The sequence below is a fragment of the Pteropus medius genome, unplaced genomic scaffold (genome assembly GCF_902729225.1).
Source record: "Pteropus medius unplaced genomic scaffold, Ma_sr-lr_union100, whole genome shotgun sequence".
Taxonomy (NCBI): domain Eukaryota; kingdom Metazoa; phylum Chordata; class Mammalia; order Chiroptera; family Pteropodidae; genus Pteropus; species Pteropus medius.
This window is the reverse complement of record NW_024354550.1, coordinates 1,357,912-1,377,535: the sequence shown is the minus strand read 5'-3', so window position 1 is coordinate 1,377,535 and position 19,624 is coordinate 1,357,912. Positions and strand designations below refer to the sequence as shown.

Genomic DNA, 19,624 nt, shown 5'->3' with positions numbered 1-19,624 from the left:
AAAGCATTTACTTACCAATTTTGCATTTTTTTCTGGATGAAAGACTTCAAACATGTCCCAGTTTTCATATCATAAAGTTGTAGGTTAGGAATCCCAGCTGTGCCATCTTTAGAAGCTGCAATAAAAACAATATGTTTGCAGTAACTGACTCTTAACACTAGTATAAAAAATTTCATTCTCAGAAAAAATTTGAACAAGATTATAAAGAGGAAGTAAGAGAGTTGCTTGAAATCAACTTTCCTCACTAGCTTTAATTGTGGATTTAATCGTCCATTTCTAAAGCCATGACAATATGATAGCTGTATGAGCAAAAGTTCAGCATTTCTGAAATGAGTTAAGAATATTTAAGAGATTTCTTGTTTATTAAGTTTGACATGGTTTGCTATTAAATGAATTAAATTGTCTTACTATGAAAGCTTTTGTCTATAAGTCACATACACAAAAATAGTTATAATATTCCTTAGAGTCTACGCCTCTTGAAAGAAGAAACCCAGGTTTATAACCCAATAAGGAACTATGATCACATATTTACCCATCAATATCCACACATAATTCGAAAATGTTTTTTAAAATAAACTCTTATACCAATTCTCAATATTTTATTACTCATTTATGAAGCACAGCTTTATAAAATGTTCACTTAACATATTATTATATCTCTAAATGTGTTAGAAAATGGCACCATTTCCTATTCTTTGTCATACCATATATATTTCTTAAAGTTGTATCTACTGTACTTCCTCCTTCCTTTATAATGATTATTTTAAATGTTTTTCATTTTATAGGTTACTACTATTCTTAATTTTTGAGATCTCTATCCAACGGTTGTTTACTTCCTAAAATTTCCTTTGGCCTTTTCTTTTCCTCTATCTTATGATGGATCTGTTCAGTAACTTACTATACGTTGAAATTACTTAAAGTACATCACATTTGGGGAATACAAGATTTATTGTTGATTAAAAATATTCACACACTACTTACTATCATAAAGATTAATTAATTTCTTATAAAGTTATAAACTCTCTTTTTTTACCCACTGAATTGAATTGGTTATGTCAGAATATTTTTATAATTGAAAAGTACTTACTAGTGTAAGGCTGCCACATTGCCAGGACAGTGTTTTTTGGCGAGAATTCAAGGCAAATTACCTTTGGGAGGTCGAAGGAGTGCAGTAGTCCCTTGTTAGTGACATTGGTAACATTTATTCTGGTTTCAAAAGAAATTACTTCAGCAACAGAATAACGTTTTATAATAGCAAGCACTACCCAAAACATTCATACTTCCTTTCAAATACAGATGACTCTTAAGAGTTCATTTTTCACAAAAATCAATTTTTGGTTAGTTTTAAAAAATATCCAATAAACACCTTAACGGAAAAAAGTGTACATTTTACCAAAAGACCTGTAAATAAGGCTGGTGTTGAGAAATAACATAGAATTAGTAGCAAGACACAACAGATGATTCCACCTTCAGCTGAAAAGGAAACAACAGGCCTTTAAGTGAACAGAGCTAACTTACAGACAAGCTGAGGTATACCAAACAAAAGAGAAAACAGATGTGCTGAAACTAGAGTATAAAATTTAAGTAAATGGAAGCTGTAGCAACTGAGAAAATCAGCAAAGAGATTTTTGATGTCTATTATAATCTCAGAAGCAGTCTCCAAAAGATAGAACTATAAGAATTATTGTGGTATGAAAATGACAAAAATTACAATTATTTAATAAAAGCAGTTTCTATTTTTTTGGATGCTTTCTATGTACCATGTTCTGGTCTAACAACTTTATATACATTTTCTCATTTACACCTCACAACAGTTGTATAAGATGGGTATTATCATCTGCATTTTACAAAAGGTGAAACTGAGGGCTTAGAAAATTAAATAATTTGATGATTTGCCCAAGATCATACTACAGATAAATGCCAGAGCCAAGCTTTAAAACCAGTTTGGCCTGACTTGCTATTATGTTCTCTTTGGGATTAAAAAAAAAAAATACTCCATCTTATTCCAGAAATTTGCTTAAAGTTACTTTGTTCTACTGAAGTTTGAAGACACTGGGTTAGGATAAGCAGAAATTGGTAAGAATAAATGATTACTGCACATTGTTAAAACACACACATGTGATTTTTTACAATTTACTATAATACACACATTTTAGAATTACATGAAACTTTTTTGTTGTTGATAATCTCAAATAGTTATTATTAGTTTAATAAAGTGTTTATTTTAATTTTTTAAAAACCACATATTCAAGGAAAAATCATTTATAGTTTCTTAGTTAATCATGAACTCAGTAAAGACCACAATCAATACACTCCACCTGTTTCTCTTCACCCAGGAACATTATATATCATTATGGCCACAGAACTTTAAGGAAATAAATGCTAGAACCACGTATAGAAAATATCTATTAAAAAGATGGACACAACATATGGTGACATATTAAAAGGATTCAGAGTTGAATCCAATAGAAAGACAAGTGGGGATATGAATGAGTATATAAAATAATTAATAATAGTGCCAAGGTAAAAACAGACTTACTCAACAAACTCTAAGCTAGAATAGCTCAAAAAGATAGTAGACAATTAAAGGAAGTATTGTATATCCCATTAGATGATAAATTTCTCTTAACTCATTACTCAAATAGTATAAACTAAAATGTGGATTAAAAAAAATAAAACTCAAATACCCACAATAGGTTACACACACACACACAACTTGAGATACATCCTTTCTTCGAGGCTGAGATTAAGACTGCCTGTCAACACTGCGGATAAGACTCAAGACGATTACATACTTAATAATTGGAGAGTAGAAGTTTGTTGGTTGGATTTAATAACTTGAAAAAAATAAACTGATTAATATTTTTAATTATAAATGCTAATTCTGCCAGCTACTTATAGTCAACAAGGTGAATCGATTAATTCAACACAATATTTTTAGCATTAATTTTTAAAAATCATGTGTTTAATCCAATCTGACCTGATAGTTCAAAGTCTTCAGAATACATTACCACTGTGTAAAAAAAAAAAAACATTTAAAATGTACTTTTGAAACCAATGTATATATTTTTTCTCCTTAAAAAAAAAAAAAAAACCTAAGATATTATAACTGGTTAAAAAAAACAAAAATAACTTTAAACCAAGCAACAAACACTCGGGTATTTTCCTGGTTTTGTGAACTAAGGAAAAATTAAAAAGGACTCGTTTTCTTAACAAAATTATGAGCATTTAATCAAAATACTTATTTTTTTGCAAGACCAATTTTGTAATCTGATTATTTTATGTAATATACATTATACTAAACATACTTTTGAAGAACTTACAAATACCTAAATAATATACTTTTATATAAAATAAAACTAATAGCAATAACTGCAATTGTTACTGATAGCAAAGATATAAAGTATATAAATCTAAGATAAATAATCAAAGAATTATTCTCTAAGTGTTAATGTAAAACTTAAGAAACTCTAACCAGTACCTTAGAGCACTATTTAAAACAATCTGTCAAAGTTTCTTCAGCATTAAATTAATTGCCCTTTTTTCATATGTTACTTTTTAATTCAAAGTAACTAGAAAATTCAAAGGAGTCATGGCACATAAATAGAAACTAACAACTTTGGAGGTATTCTATGGAAGTTGTATAGTAAATAATACCTAACTGCATCATGACATTAAAAGATGAACTTTACTAATGACACCTAAATATATGTTATTCAAATAATGCTAGTTATGTATTATATTCACGACGTATACATAAAATGTTATATAAATGAACACTAACTTTTCTCCATTGCCCCAGGCAAACAAGGTCCCATCCTTACTAAAGGTATAGACTTTACAGTTTTTCCCAGATTCCCTAAAAAGGACAAGAAAAAAGTTTAAATTAATAAGCATGAATACTTTTTAAAAAATCTGATTCAAAATCCACAATCTTACTACGAACTTAATGACTAAGAGCTTACATAAATTTTAGAAAATAATTCTCAAATGTTTTAGTTTACCAAAACACTTTATTTCTTAAAATGCAATGTCAACAAACACTGTAAAGCAAACTGGAAATTGATTTTATACTAAGAGATCAATCTTAAAGAAAAAGAGCCCCTCTGGGTGAATATCTACTTTGTGTGACAACCTCCAAATGTAAGCGATTGTGGAAGTTATCAGCTGTCAGCCCTGATATTGAGAGGGCTGAAGGATTTCAACATGGATACTTTGTGAATAATGACCCAGATTACCTGCATAACAAAACAATGGTGGCTAGAATATTCCCAAGTGGCCAAGAAGTGCCCCTAGATTTGAAGGGCAAATACCTTCCATCAATTTCTAATGTGTAGAGACAGAAAGTATAACAATAGAGGATCTTCACATTAAATAAATGCAGATACAGGATTCTGTATAAAAAACATACCTGTGAAAATCAGATTCTTGACAGTAATCTATCAAATGATCAAAACTTTAAGTACCATTTCTCTCAGCTGGAGGTGGCTATGATGAGGACCTCTCCCGGTGATAATGAAGATTCAACAGAAATATGTATGTGTGTACACGCTGATGTCCATATGTGTAGTTACAACATTAGATCAAAACTTCATAGCTAATAAATATTTGAATTATTAAATATCAATGCTTGAGAACTGACCAGTATATCCCTCTAAATCTGAATACTATTTTTGGATTAATTCATCTGAAGATGACATTTGTCTTTCTGCAATCCCACAATAATAGTAGCTTATACTTACATTTTGATTTTTTCTTTTAAAACATTAGTCATTCCTTACAGATTTATGAAATGTATAAATTATAAAACACCAATCGAAGTTGTCATCTAAATTAATAAGAATGTTGAATAAGCTCTGAACAAGATCCTGTGGCTCACCAACAGTTCTTGCCTTGAACTAAAATCAACTCATTAATCAGCTGATTTCACAGCTCTTAACCAACGACAACTCTGCCATTATCATCACCCAACCAAAAGACTTTGTCCTTTCTCGGATACTTTGCTAAAATCATTTTAATGGTTCTGATGTGTCTGGAAATTCTACTCAAAAGGAAATGGAGATAAGCTTGAAACAATTTGTTCTTAGAAAGCTCATTTTGACTCCAATAATCACCCCTCATTTCAATGATTAAAACTGTCCTTTTAATAATAACTCATTCTAAAATGTTGTTTAAGATTGAAGGCAAGCTTACTAGACTATAGTACACAGAATTTAATTCTTTTCCTAATCTTGGCAATTGGGAAATTTTGTCTATTTCCTTCTGGTACAATTTTTTTAATGAAAAATGTCAAATATACACAAAAAATAGAGAAAAAGTATGATAACCCACCCATGTACCTATCACCAAGCTTAAATAATTATTAACTCATGGCCAATTTTGTTTAATCTACTCCCTATTTTTATATTTAATGCCAAAATATTTTAAAGCATCTCACATCATTTTACTTTATACTTCAGTATGCATCTCTAAACTGATGACATTTTAAAAGAACAATCACCACCATGCCACTTCATCTCACAAAATATTTATCTTTTAATACCCTGTACTTGAATATTTCAATTTTTAAAAGTTCCCCAGGTCATTCTAATGTGCAGCCAAATCTGAGAACCATTCATCTAAAAGCTTGATTAGAATCAGGTTTTTTTTTTTAACCTTCACAGAAGTATTATGTAGCTCCTACTGAAATTCACTCGGAGACACACAATGTCTTCTCATTCTACTCTTAGTAATGCTAAGATTGTATTGGACTCATTATGTACCTCCTCAGATTCACCTAACCCTTCCTGCACTCAGGCATCACTTATTCAATAAAGAGACCTGGCTACCTCATTTCCTAACACCACTGGTTGTCTGATTCTCCAGGAGTGAGGGCCACATTTCAGCATGGCTTCTATTATGTCTACTGCAGTAGTAGGAAGAAGAGCTCTGGCATTTAGATTCATCCCAAAAAGACCAAGAGAAGCTGTGGCCACATATAAATTTTTTACCTTTCCTCTCCACAACATATTTTTTGGAGGCACAGTGGTTCCATAAGGCCTCTGGAGACATTCTGCATGACCAAGCAACCTGGCTGTATTTTGGGCACCTGTGGTCAGTCCAGTGTACCCCAGGTTATATTTGCTTTCACTTCTTTGCCTCATTCCTTTTTCCCTTCATTCTTACTGCCTTGGGATTGCATACCCCAATGGAGTATAACACAAAAGCTTTGACACAGACTGTTTTCTAGAGTAGTGATTTTCAAACATTAATGTGCACACAAATCAGCTGAAGATCTGGTTAAAGTAGAGACTCTGATTCAGTGAGTTGGGCAGGTACTGAGATGTTACATTCTGCACCAGTTCAAGGTGATACCAATATGGCTAGTCTTGAGATCATACCTCCTATAACAAGGTTCTAGAGAACTGGTTCTAAAAAAAAAAAAACTGGTCAACAGATTCAGGTAATGTCAGCCTGATTATAAAGTTCCCCATCAATCGTTTACCCCTCAGTTTCAGCATCTTTTGATGATCATTTGCCTAGATCAGTGTTTCTCAAAGTGGGGTCCCCAGATCTGTAGCACTAGAATTACTTGGGAATTTATTAAAAATTCCAATACTTGGGCCCACCCCAGGTTTAATGAGTTAGGAAATCTGGGGCGAGAATACCGATGTGCTTTAACAAGCTTTTCAGAGGATTCTGATCCATGCTAATGTTTGAGAACCAATGATACATGATTTCTTTAGGATTACAAAATAGCTATTATCTAATCCCATTATTCCTTCTCCATTTAACTGGAATTCTTCTATAAATAAGATTTCCTCATCAACAATTTGATTACTCTGAAAAAGTCTGTATGGGGAAAGGCAAGATAAATGCTGATTCCTTCTTCATACTGATCAATTTTCAAAGTAATGAAGGAGGACCACATTGATCTTTTATACTAATAAGATTTAGAGGAAGGGGGATTGGAAGGGGAGTGTTTATATACTTGACATGTCTTATCCTTTCAGTCATAATTCTTCTTAATGCTTAAACTTTCTCATCTTTGGCTGGTGTGAACCCTTCAAGTTGACTTCTGTGACACTTTCACAAAACTCCGTTGGTCTGTTATAGCTTCCTTGCTTTCTGCCACTTCATATCTCTAGCTCAATTTGTTCATTTTCTGTCCTAGATCTGGAGTCGGCCACTTCTCCAAGAAACTAGTTCCCTGTAGTGAAGAACAGTGTTTATGATCACAGTCTGTGAGGCAAGGGTAGTCACTGCTACTAGGTTATCACTGCTTCTAGACCTTTTCAGTGGACAGAACTAGGAAACATAAGTTATTTTATGGAAAAAAATCATGAATTCCTATTTGATATTATTTAAATCCATCCTTTTACTGTTATGCTGAAAATCTTGGTTCCTAAAAACGTTAATATAACTATTTCTTTGATCCTACAATAAATTTAAAATGACATTATCAATTTTCTGTAAACAGTAAAACTATTGAACGCATTTAAGAATTTTGCAGGTCATGATATGGTCATGCTATCAATTTAATATAAAGCTAGGTTTACTTGTTTTCATTCTCCATTTTAATTAATTAATTAATTTATATTTTAAATTAATTAATTATTTTATTAAGTTTATTGGGGTAACATTGGTAATTTTTTTTAAATTTAGAACAATAACATGGTCCAAAATCAAAAACAATAGATACCAAAGTTCATTCACAGACATGTCTTCTGCATTCTGTAATTCTCTCTCCCTCTACAAATAATCACTCTGATTAGTTCTGGTTTACCTATTTATTGTTTCTTTTTGGGAAAAATACATCTGTCTAGTTATATATTTTATATAGTTTTCTCTATAGTTCCTTCCTTTCTTATACCTTTTTCATTCTATGATTTCATTAAAATTATAGACAGTGATTTGGCTATTACATTTGCAAGTTTTTCCTCATTTCCTAAGATAAAATTCTTTTAAGCTAGAGGCTTGAACTCAATTACACTATTGTCTACACTTTTTCTTTTAAAAATGATTAAGCTATTATTTTCAAATCTAAAAATCATTTTTCTTAATAAAGAATATGTCTTCCTTCCATCTTCTATTAATATTATACGATATGTCCCAAAAAACTAGCTGTTCTTTTTCTTTCTTGTTCAGAAACACCAAAAATAATTTATATAACACCAAATAATTTATATAACACCAAAAATAATTTAGAATGTATTAAATAGTTCTCTATAACATCACTCAACAAAATAAACCATACCTTGGAAACACTGTGCTTTCTGTAAAATGTGGTGGTCCATTCACCATGTATAATCCTTCTGATCCTCGGACTAAAAAATAAAATGAAAAGAACCACCAGGACTTTGTTAATAAATACTCAGTTATCACATATGTCTTAAAAAACAAAAAGCTTTTGGCCAAAGTGTTAATGAAATTATTAAACAGTTCTTAGAACTACAGAGTATTAGCATTAAAAGGGCATATTTTTTTACCCTACTGCATGAAATCGTATAACTGCTGATAAATAGGTAATGCAATAGACTAAATGTCTGTGGTATCTCCCAAAACCTCATGTTGAAACCCTAACCCTAATGTGATGATATTTGGAGATGGAACCTTGGGGAGGTAATTAGGTCGTGAGGGTAGAACTCTTGTGAATGGGATTAGTGTCCTTACAAGAAGAGTCCAGAGAGCCAGCTAGCTCTCTCTCTGCCATGTGAAGATACAAGTTGGCAGTTTGCAATCTGGAAGAGAGACCTCATCATAACCTGACATAGTGGAACCCTGATCTCAGACTTCCAGCCTCTAGAACTGTAAGAAAATTTCTGTTGTTTATAAACTATCCAGTCTATGGTACTTTGTTATTAGAGCCCAAACTAAGACAGGTAATCCCTCTCATTTCTTTTCCTATAAAGCATATTCATTTAGTCTCTAAGGAGACTACATTAATAAATCTCCTTTTATCTGTTTTTCAAGAAATCTGTGCATGTGCACTGAGATAAACCATTCATATTTATATTCATTCGAATGGAAAAAAGTGATCTTAGTATTGTTTTCACATGATTTTAAATCTCATTTTCAGAATGTATGGATGTTGGAAACAGAATGAAAAGCTGAGTCTAAGTTCAACCTTCTTTGAATCAGCTTACTCTCTCAAGTAATTTCTATAAATAAAAACTCAAAATTTTTATTTTGTGAAAGGCAGTGAAAGGCAGTTGTGCTGTAGTAGAAAGGACATAAACTCAAAGGCAAACTTTTGTACCTATCTGGCTGTGGTACCTTGGCCACATTACCAACTCTAAATCTATGCCCTAGTTTATAAAATGGAAATATTAGGACATAGGGTAGCTGTGTTTTACATAAAATAATAACATGAAAATATAGTATATATTCAAAGTTCTTTTAAAAAGTAAGGCATTACTTATATATTTACAATTTCTCAAACTAAGAGAGCAAATGGGACTAGAAACATTCATTTACAAAGCCCTCAATGACGGTAATATCCAAAAATATTAAACGGGAACAAAATCCAAGATTAAATAAGCAAAAACATCTATAGAACTAGATTAAAAATGGCTGAATTAGAAGTTTTAAAGCTGAATCAACTAAATTCATTCATCTATTCAATAAATGCTTATTGGGAAAAAAAACTACCTCCCAGACCCTATGTTGAGAACTGGAGATACAACAGGGAGGAAAATCAGCCTTGTCTCGGACCTCATTAATCAAATAATTAATCAAATATATGGAATTCTATACCTGTGTTTAGTGCTACAAAGGAAAGATATATAGAGCAAATAGAGTGAATAATAATAGAGTTTTGATCTCAAAACAGAAGATATGGAATGTGTCCTTGAGTAAGTCATTTGTGTGCTAAGATACAAAGGAAGAAAAGCAGTTCACAAGCAAAGAGAACAGTAAAAAGTGCAAAAACTCATTGGCAAGAGAGATGATGACACATCAGAGGAATGGAAAGAAGGCCTGTGGGGCTCAAAGGAGAAGGAGCTGGAGAAGAAAATAGGGCTCAGACTAAGCAGAATCTTGTGGCCTAAGTGAGAAAACATTGGTCTATAGCCTAAGAATGGTGGGAAACTCCAAAAAGGTTTTAAGCAGATTTCTGAAACCAGATTTGCATTTTGAAAAGGTCAATTTGATACAGTGTAGAGAATGAACTGAAAGGGAGTAATGGTGGATGTGAAGAGACTACTCAAGACTGTTCTCCAGTAGTTCCATAGGAGAAATTAAGGAAACGGACTAAGGTGGGATAGTGGAAATGGAAAGCGGAGGATTTGTGTTCAAAATTTAGAGATAAAACTGACAGGACTTGGTGATAAGTTACTTTTTTATCAGCTAGAATTCTTGCTAGCAGCAATAGTATAAGGGCCAAAAAGAAGAAAAAGTTTTACTGAGGTCCATGGTCACAATTACAGCTGCTTCCTTTTCTGCCAGCTTTTCTCTTAGTTACCGGGAAAAGAGCAAAGTTGGTAGACAGGGACCACTACAACTCTTGGCTCCAACTCTGATCCATATTTCCGATGTCCCTTTTTCCAGGGACAGTTCTCAGAACACTGATATTTTACCTGAGAATTAACTCACTCAGTTTTCACATATTAAAAGTAATATAATGAATATAATACATAATTAATATAACAGTCCCATAGTAAATAATTTAAAATCTGTGCCCTCGGGGAGCTTATATTCTAGTGAAGTAATGGAAAATAAGTAAACACATAATTGAATGAGTTTGTTGTTAGACATCCACAAATATACAAAAGGATACTATGTTTCCTCATATGGAGAGCACTAGATTGAGTTGCTACTGTTGTGCATAGTTTGTCCTTGAATAGAATGGAACCTAACAAAGTATTAGTATTAATCAAAATCTAAATTCTTTACACCACAGCCTACAAGGCTCTCTCTGTATAGGATCTGCTCCCTGGATAGCTCTATGTGGTAGGCACTGGGGATTTTAAAAAACAAATCCATCACTGCACTCAAGATAATGATTTCTAAGGAGCTCAGTCTATTGCTACACCTTGAGTGAAACACTAACAATATCTATTCTAAACAATATCTATTCTAAATCTAATGACATTTAGAAAATGTTTTGTGCCAGGAAAAAGTTTTTGTAGAAGATTTTAAAACTAGAAAGTTTCATTCTTTAGAATCAAAATTCTCAATAGCTTCATGGCCTTTTGACTATTCTCTTACTACACATGCAAAACAATGCCCATTTATTTCTCATAACCAAATAAATCATCTGCTGCAATATCATGTATGAAACATTACAACTTAGGAGAGAATAGCCATTCTTTTCTTAATACTGTAGTTAAGTTTTTAACAAGCATTTATTTGTGGGATTAATAAAAAATGAACTTCCCAAACTAGGGAGTTCAGTTACCAGATTTCATTTTATTCTTAGGTTACATAAAATTTTGTCAGCCTAATGAGGTCCCTCCCACAAGCTACAGTGGCAACTGAACACATTAAGAGCTCTCTTTAATAATTCACATACAGGCCTAGGAAAACAAAATGGCACATTGTCAGTATATTCCCAATGAGCTACCGTATAATTAGAAAATGTGCGATATGATAATGCAATCAAACCATGTTTTATTGACTTAACTGCTTGCCCCATGAACATGCGCTTGAGGTGACTGGCAAAAAAAGAAAAAGAAAAAAGCTTTCCCTAACTTATCTCAGCATCTTGTGTTTTTACGACATTTGTCATTAGTGCCCTTGGTCCTCTACACTTGTTGATTTTACTATTATCACTGACCACAATGCTTACTTGGGGGAAATTCAGTGTTTGCACATTACACTAAAGTGGCAGCTGTACCTCACAACCCATGAAGATAAACTTCTGACGACAGCAGTGGGAACTTTCAGGGTATTCAAGGCAACCAGCACAACATTTTCATGGTTAATGTGAGAAACCTACTGGGCTTCAACAAACAAGGGTCCTATGCCAGAGATATGGCGACATTATATGATACTTTTTCTATACTTTATATCCACTGGAATACATATCAATTTAGGAAAATGACTCAATTTTGAATAAATTATCTCAATAGCCTCAATTATGCAAGCTGATTATACAATATGGGTTTCGTGTAAGGCCATTGTTGTTTTACATGCCTGGCATCCAGCCCTCCTTTTTAGAGGACTCTAATTTTCCTTTGGGGAATATCCAAGGGTGAGAAGATAATTTAGTCCTGGTGATGTGATTAACCAGTGACCAATTCAAAGGTGAGCAAGAGCCGAGCCAAGACAAGGACAGCCAAGCCAGCCTTGAGACTGGAAAAAATGTGTTCCTTCTTTTGGGGTTGCTAAACTGGCTGAATGTAAACCTGGAGCTCCCATGTAGAACATTAGCCTGAAAATGAATTTAATGGAGAAGAAAGCAAGAGCCTGGGGATTAAACAACAACAACAACAACGACAAAACAGAGTTTTGGAGTCATGTGAATATCTGGACACAGCAGTACCGAGGCTTTAAGGTTGCATGAATTTTCATTCAAAATCCCTCTTTCACCTGCTTTGACTTTTTGTCATTTCCAATTAAAAGTCATGACTAATAAAATTTACTGGATAATCTCCAAATTATTCAAAACTCAAAAATCCCAAGTCTAAGTTTAAAAAGGATTCCAGAAGTAAAACAATCTATTGTTAAGTAAAATATCTATATTAAGAATTCTAAAATCAGTATGTTCTAGTGAAAAATGGACCACAAAATTGAATGACTGAATATAATCTTGACTCTTCAATTTGCTATTTGAATCTGACCACTTAATCTGTCTGGGCATTTATGAATATGAAAATATGATGCATTGACTGAGTAGATAACCTTTAAGCTCTTATGAAGTCCTTGATTTTAAGCATTGTAAGACAACTGTCATTCTTAGTTCATTTGACTATGAATGAAGTGGTTATTTTTCACTAATTCTCCCATTAAACATTCAGAATGTCTATTACTTACCAGTCGCTGTACGTGGTACTGAAAAGACAGAAATGAATGAGACTCTATCCTGCAATCAAGGAGTTCATAGTCTAGCAGAAGAGAAAAGCACCTAAATAACTAGATAATTACCCTCTGTGATAAGCGAGAAAAAAATTTCAAGTATATCTGAGTTACAAAAATAGCCTGGGGAGTAACTATCTGGGAAGAGTGAGGACAAACTTCACAAAGCAATGATGTCTGAAAACAATTTTAAAAGATGAAAAGAAGTTAGCCAAATAAAAAGGAACAAGATAGTCTTAGAATCAATAAACAGGTTGTTCAAGGGTTTCATAAGCAGTTCAATATAATGGAACACAAAATAGGATGGAGTGGCAAGGAAATGAATGTCAAGAACTATTCAAAGATTATAAAGGTTTATACTACACAGGATGGAATTTACCCTGCAAGCAATGAAGAGCCACTGTACAAATTTTAAAAGAGAAATTTATTAGATTTTAAAATGTACTATTTTTTTTTATTAGCATTCAAACAAGCATTTAGTATTCTAAAATTGTGAATAGCTAACAGATTCAAGTCTCAGGGGAAAATAACCTCTTTTCTCAAAAGTAAACGATCTTTTTCTTAATGACTTCTTTCTCCTTCTACAAAGTTATTATTGTGATTTAATCAAAGCCTCTTTTTTTTTTTTTTCCTGTCCCAACTCCCAGCTCCTTACTTGATACTCATATGAGACTCCCAGCCATTACCCTAGTCCAGAGTGTTCCCTGGCATTGTACAAGACTAATTTTATTATCTTCTCCAACATTATAAACTCTGTCTCAAAGTCTCAGGAATCCTCTAATGTTCTAGCTCTAAAATGCTCACAACCATTTCAATATCCAACATTGCTAGATCATCTCTATAATGCTCACTGTAACCACCCCAGACCATACTTTTATCACTTGAAATCTTTTGCCACAGATTACTATTACCCTCTGCGATAAGTGAGAAAAAAATTTCAAGTATCATTGCCACAGCTCCAATTCTCTTTATTAAGTCCTACAAATTTCACTAAAGCAAGTAGTACAGAATTTGGTATTACCTAAATTCAGGGATTTTTTTTTTTTTTTTTATCGTGTGTGGTCATTCTAGTGGATTGAGTCACATGTTTACAATTTTTCCTTATTACAAAGCTAAATGACTTCACACTGTCAACAGGTCTGTCAACGAATAAGGGTTCATGCAACATTAGTATTGCAAACCCAAGGTAACAAATTCAACTAGCACTTTCTGTTCTTATCTCCGTTCTTCAATTCCATTGTAACTTGAAGTGGCAGAGAAGAATGATGGACGGCAAAAAGGAGGGGGAAGGCAGGAGCCCAAAGGCAGGAGGCCTCACTTCCGATTGTCACTCTACACCGAGAAACCCCAAAGGCCCTCCGGCTCTTCCGCAATCCACAAGAAAAGGCCGATCAGACTCCAAGGCTCCACGGATAGGACTCAAAAACAAAGATACACAAAAATACTGCTCTAAAGAAATCTCTCTTGCTCGTTCACAACTCACCTGTCAGGAGCGGCGTGGACGGCGCCATGTTGTCCCGGAAAGAGAAACCCATCCACTTGGGTCAGAGTTCACGAGAGCCAAACCTGGCCCCTACACGTCTCCTCACGCCTGGAGACGGCAAATTAGTGTTTCCGGGGTCATCAGCCTCGGGGCGAACTCACTTCCAGTTGGAGAGTGCCTCAGAAAAGGAACCTCAATGCGCACGCGCAGCGCTGGGGCCACGCTTTACAGAGCTTGGGAGGGCTGGGCTAGGGGCCCGTGCCCAGCCCTCTCTCGTCCCCTCCCTTTTCTTCAGCAGGCGGAGCCCGCACTTCCGTGGGGAGGAGTCTGCCCAGTGCTGACGTTGGCAGCCGAACCCGAAGTAGTTCGAGACGACGGGCTACACCGTCCGCTTGTTGCGTTGCGTTTCCTTCCTCTTTTACTCCACGCTCCCGGCGGCGCGAGAATATCCCGGCGGCCTGCTCTCCTCCCGCGCGCCCGCCTCGCTCGGCCAGTCAGTCCAGCGTCCTCAGTCAGTCGGCGGCCCGCGCCCCGTTAGCGCTCAGCCCCCAGTCCCCGCGCTCGCCGTGCCCAGGCCCAGCGTCCGGAGCTAGCGCCCCGCCTGAGAACCTCCTTGCTCCGGCGGCGCGGGCATCGGGAACGTCGCGTCGCAGCGGCCGGAGGGGAAGCGAGCGAGCGAGTTTAAGGGGTGGCTGGGGCAGGTGGTAGCGCCGCGAAGATGGTCGCCAAGCAGCGGATCCGTATGGCCAACGAGAAGCATAGCAAGAACATCACCCAGCGCGGCAATGTCGCCAAGACCTCGGTAAGAAAAAAGCTCACCCTACTCCGTTCTGCAGCTGAGACTGAGGCCCGAGGCCCTAGGGCCGCGTGGAGTTCTCCCAGACCCGGCCGACTCTGGGGGCCTGAGGCCGCGAGCTGGACGTTAAGTTGGGGGGTTCTAGGAGGTGGGAGCCGGAGCTGGGAGGCTCGAGAACCGAGGGGAGACTTGGCCCGGAGTGCAGGCTGTGGGAGCCCTGGGTCGGAATGGTTTTTTGTTTTTTGTTTTTTGGGTTTTTTTTGCATTTGAAACGGTGCATTTTCTTTTTGCAGAGAAATGCTCCCGAAGAGAAGGCATCTGTAGGACCCTGGTTATTGGCTCTCTTCATTTTTGTTGTTTGTGGTTCTGGTAAGTGTTTTGGGGGCTACCGTCGGGTAGGGTTTGGGATGACGTGGTGACCCATCAGCGGTGAATCTTAACCGTGTAGTTCTCAACCTACCTGCTGGGAGCTCCACATAATTCTGTTTCATCTGAACCAATTTACTTGCCCCACATATGCACAGAGGTGCTCCAGAAACTTCTCCCACCTTGATTTGTACTCACAGATCAAAAAAGAAGGTCAGGTCCTTTGTAATTATCCAGTTGGAAGAAATGTAGACCAAAACAACACCCCACAGAAGGGGATAGAATGTTTTGCAACCCCACTATCAATACCTTTGCAAAAAAGAGGTTTATGAACATTATGTGCATGTGGATGTTCAAACTTAATTTAACATGTCCCAGAATCGAACGTCTTTATGTCAAAACTGGGTATATTTCACAAAGTAAAGCTAGTGCAAAGAATTGATTGGCTATAGAGGAAACGTACTTTTTTGGATTAATAAAAGAAACGTTTGACATATGGTAGGAAAAATTCGTTATCAGGGCAGCGTGCCATTGGAGTAATAGACTTAACATTTTTACAGAATGTCTTTTCTCTTCATTTATCTTATATAAGCTGTTAATTTTGAAGTACATGTTTCTGTTTTCCATGTTCTGACATTCTAAAATTATTGAGGTTTTTCTTAAGCATTTTGCTTTGCCTATCTTCTATACTTAACAGTTAGAGGCTTTGCCTATAAATGGCCAAGAGCCAAGCAATTTATATAACCTAAAGATTATTGAATTTCAGCTTTGCGAGAATGAGGAAACATGCATGTATTATAGGCCAGGCCTTCAAAGGACACTTAATATTTAGTGATAAACCTAAGTAATTCTATGCTCAAAAACCTTTTTGCTTTGGTACCTTAAGATCTTTCTAAAATGATTGCTTATTTTTAAATTCTCTCACACATTTAGACATAAAACGCAGAAAAGCCGAGATTTAAAAAAATAACTCATGGACATTTAATTGTTTTGTTAAGGTAGGCCTGTCTTCTTTCTTATTAGAATGAAGTTACATAGCATTTGCAAGTAATTGTTTAAGGGCACTTTGGGCTTGAACTACCTTAATAAATATCTGTCACTCGTCAGACTTATTTTATTCAAAGCATGTTTTAATATTTGCTCTTTCTCTTTGCAGCAATTTTCCAGATTATTCAAAGTATCAGGATGGGCATGTGATGTGACTGACCTTAAGATGTTCCATTCTCCTGTGAATTTTAACTTGAACTCATTCCTGATGTTTGATACCCTGGTTAAAAACAATTCAGTAAAGCATCCTGCCTCAGAATGACTTTTCATATCATCCTTCATGTGTCATTCCAAGGTTTCTTCACAAGTCATTCCAAGTTTTCTAGTCCATACCACAGTGCCTTGCAAAAGCACCACATGAATAAAGCAATAAAATTTGATTGTTAAGCTACAGTAGTGGACCCTACTTATTCAGTCACTTAAGAGTAAGTTTTTTTAATGTGGTTATTAAAATAGTATACAGTATCAATAATTAGATTAAGTCTGTGTAGACAGCCTACATATTGTTAACCCTAATGTGTAAATGCAATTAGCTTAATTTAAAATTTGGAATCTTACAGTTTTTGTATAGGTAGACACTTTATTACAATATCTGGAATTGAAAGCACACTCCCATATAGGGTCATATAACTGTTGTAACTGTTGTAATAAGGTGCTTGTAAATGGAACAACTACACAGTTAACCTAGTTTTCCCACAATCTTTAGCACCTAAACAATTTTAAAAGCTTCTAAATGCTTAATATAAAGGGAGATGCTTATAGCCACAATGTCTGTTTTAACAACATTTCTATTACATTACCTTGGATTTTGCATGAATGAATATACTAACCTAAGATAATGTAAACAAACAACTTGGTTGAACATTTTGTAACTTAATCAGTCACTTCAGTTTCACCAAAAGCTATCATGGTGGAGTAGAGTCAGGGAAGGTTTGTTTATGTCACCATTGATTTCATTAGAATTACTTTAATATATCAAAGGGGTCCTACTATGTTAGACAACATTTTAGGGAAAAATGCTACTAAAAACGAATGCCTCATCAGGACATACTATTGAGTCCAATGTGCCATAAGACATCTTAGCATGTTAATAGCACTTTTAATACCAAAAAATGCACATCAACTAAGAAGTTACACTTAGTTTGGAAATGCTTTTTCTGGATTTACAATTAAAATTCTGTTAGGGTTCTAGATACAACATACTAAAGTGTCATCTGGAATTAAATGGATTTACTGATAAGGATCAGTCTTCCCTTTGTTGTATGATTTTATAGGTTATGGTTGATTAGACTTTTTACTAATGGTAAGGCTGAGTGAGAAGGCAGAGTTTGGGTTTTCTGATGCTGTTGAAAATTACAGATATTGGCTATTTAAATACCCATAACTTGATCAAAAAAGCCTGAGAGGTGTCTATGTATTAATGAATTGGAAAGAGAGCTACTCTTTTGCTTTGTTAATTGCCTCAGGATATTTCTTTTAAAATAAACTGGTTTAAGAGGAACAGAAGGGAAATCTGCTACCTAGCTTATCCACAGTGTGAACCTCAGAAAGAACTTCTCATACCCCAAATAATGGGGGAGAATGAGGAAAGGAGTGATTAAGGATGCTTAGGAATTTGATTACTCTAGAATAGGAAAGGAATCAGCTGACCTGGCGCCAGCAGGTTTTTATGTCATTGTTACCTGCCTTTCTCACCCAGGAAGTCAACCCTATACTTGTTTCCCTCTTTAAATCAAGTGTCTTGGTTAACTCTATTTTATTGTAACTTTAAAAACGAAAGTTATTCTAAATTCATATCAGGTGCCTTATTCTTTGCTTTGAGTCAAACCATTCCATATCAGAATTTTACTTGCTGTACTGTAGATAATGGGCTTTAAGATGTTGGGTTTTTTTTTAAATGTACAATTTCTATTAATTTGACTGTTAAATTGCTATAGCTAGCAATCACTTCACGTATGTAAAGTTGCATTCCCTTTGTATTTCATGTGTAATTTTCCAATTGAGTGCATTTTTTATTAAAGATGGATTATGCATGTTTGGGTCAATGAAAACTATGTCTTTGGTTTATCCTTTAAAAATAAAAGTTCCCTGAATATTTGATGCCTTCTAAAAGAAAGTGATTTTACAGAGTTCTTATCTGAGTGTACTTTTTACAGTAAATAGAAAATAATTTTAAAGAATCCCTAGTATTACAATGTACTTGAGATAAAATAAATAGTACCCAGATGCACAAATTTAAGGTTTAAAACTGGAAATAGGTAGCAAGGAAAATATATAGAAAGCACAGTTAATGAAATACTTTCCCACTTAGGATTTTCCTCATTCCATTGTTATCCGAGTCTTGTTCAAGGAAGAAACTCAGTTTTTTGAACTCCCTTTCCCAGTTGAATTTTATGTGTCATCTAATGTTGAGCACAGCAGGAAAATAAATGCTTTATTGCGGTTGTCTACCCAATTACTCTTTGAATTTTAGCTGTAACATTTCAATGAGTTGTCAGTGATTTCATTGTATCTGTTGGGCTGTATGTCATGTCGCTCAAAGTAATTGAGTGGGCTTCCAAGATAAGTAAAGATTTTCATTGTAACAATGCATTGTAATGGCTTTGACTTAACATTAAAGGAATATATATACTCAACTGCAGGGCCATGGCTCTTCTCACTGAGGTTACTGGAGTTTTGTTGGCACAAAGGATTACCATGTTAGTACTGCTGGATTGTGTTCTTGGGAGGTTCATCAAAAAATCATGTTTTAGCATCTGTTAAAATTAGAACATCATCACTCCCTCAGAGACTCCTTCCTTGTTTAAACATAATCTCACTCTAGCTGCCTGTACTGCTTTATCTTCAAGTTGAATTAGGACAAAAATGTCCTCATTTGGAAAAAAGTACTAGTAAGAAATTAAAGGCCAGAAACAAGCTGAAGGGAAAAATTCAAC

At 35.0% G+C, this 19,624-nt stretch overlaps 2 protein-coding genes across 5 annotated transcripts in view; one reads left to right on the top strand and one right to left on the bottom strand.

Annotated features, from left to right (window-relative positions):
• The window catches only part of EIF2A (eukaryotic translation initiation factor 2A), a 35,070-nt gene extending 20,438 nt beyond the window's left edge, over positions 1–14,632 (bottom strand). The window contains exons 1-5 of one of the 4 annotated variants that reach the window (XM_039855147.1): positions 14,480–14,632; positions 8,237–8,306; positions 3,785–3,859; positions 1,088–1,206; positions 16–115 (exon numbers count right to left, since the gene is read on the bottom strand). In XM_039855147.1, the coding sequence (XP_039711081.1) occupies positions 16–115; positions 1,088–1,206; positions 3,785–3,859; positions 8,237–8,306; positions 14,480–14,531 (416 nt within the window). In that variant the 5' untranslated portion in view covers positions 14,532–14,632. Of the gene's footprint in view, positions 1–15; positions 116–1,087; positions 1,207–3,780; positions 3,860–8,236; positions 8,307–14,479 lie in introns of those variants that run through there. The other 3 variants (XM_039855148.1, XM_039855150.1, XM_039855149.1) reach the window with 3 other exon arrangements.
• Positions 14,633–14,855: 223 nt separating this feature from the next.
• Positions 14,856–19,324, top strand: SERP1 (stress associated endoplasmic reticulum protein 1). Its single transcript, XM_039855151.1, has 3 exons — positions 14,856–15,281; positions 15,569–15,644; positions 16,798–19,324. Exons 1-3 carry the CDS (start codon positions 15,198–15,200, stop codon positions 16,836–16,838), a joined length of 201 nt encoding a protein of 66 aa, XP_039711085.1. The 5' UTR covers positions 14,856–15,197; the 3' UTR covers positions 16,839–19,324.
• The last annotated feature ends 300 nt before the right edge of the window (positions 19,325–19,624 follow it).

What these genes read in the sequence shown, in the direction of transcription:
- SERP1 (XM_039855151.1), top strand. Translation starts at nt 15,198, where the DNA reads ATGGTCGCCAAGCAGCGGATCCGTATGGCCAACGAGAAGCATAGCAAG. An exon ending in GCAATGTCGCCAAGACCTCG is followed by an intron (nt 15,282 to 15,568) that starts GTAAGAAAAAAG and finishes TTCTTTTTGCAG; the next exon opens with AGAAATGCTCCCGAAGAGAA. An exon ending in TTTTGTTGTTTGTGGTTCTG is followed by an intron (nt 15,645 to 16,797) that starts GTAAGTGTTTTG and finishes TTCTCTTTGCAG; the next exon opens with CAATTTTCCAGATTATTCAA.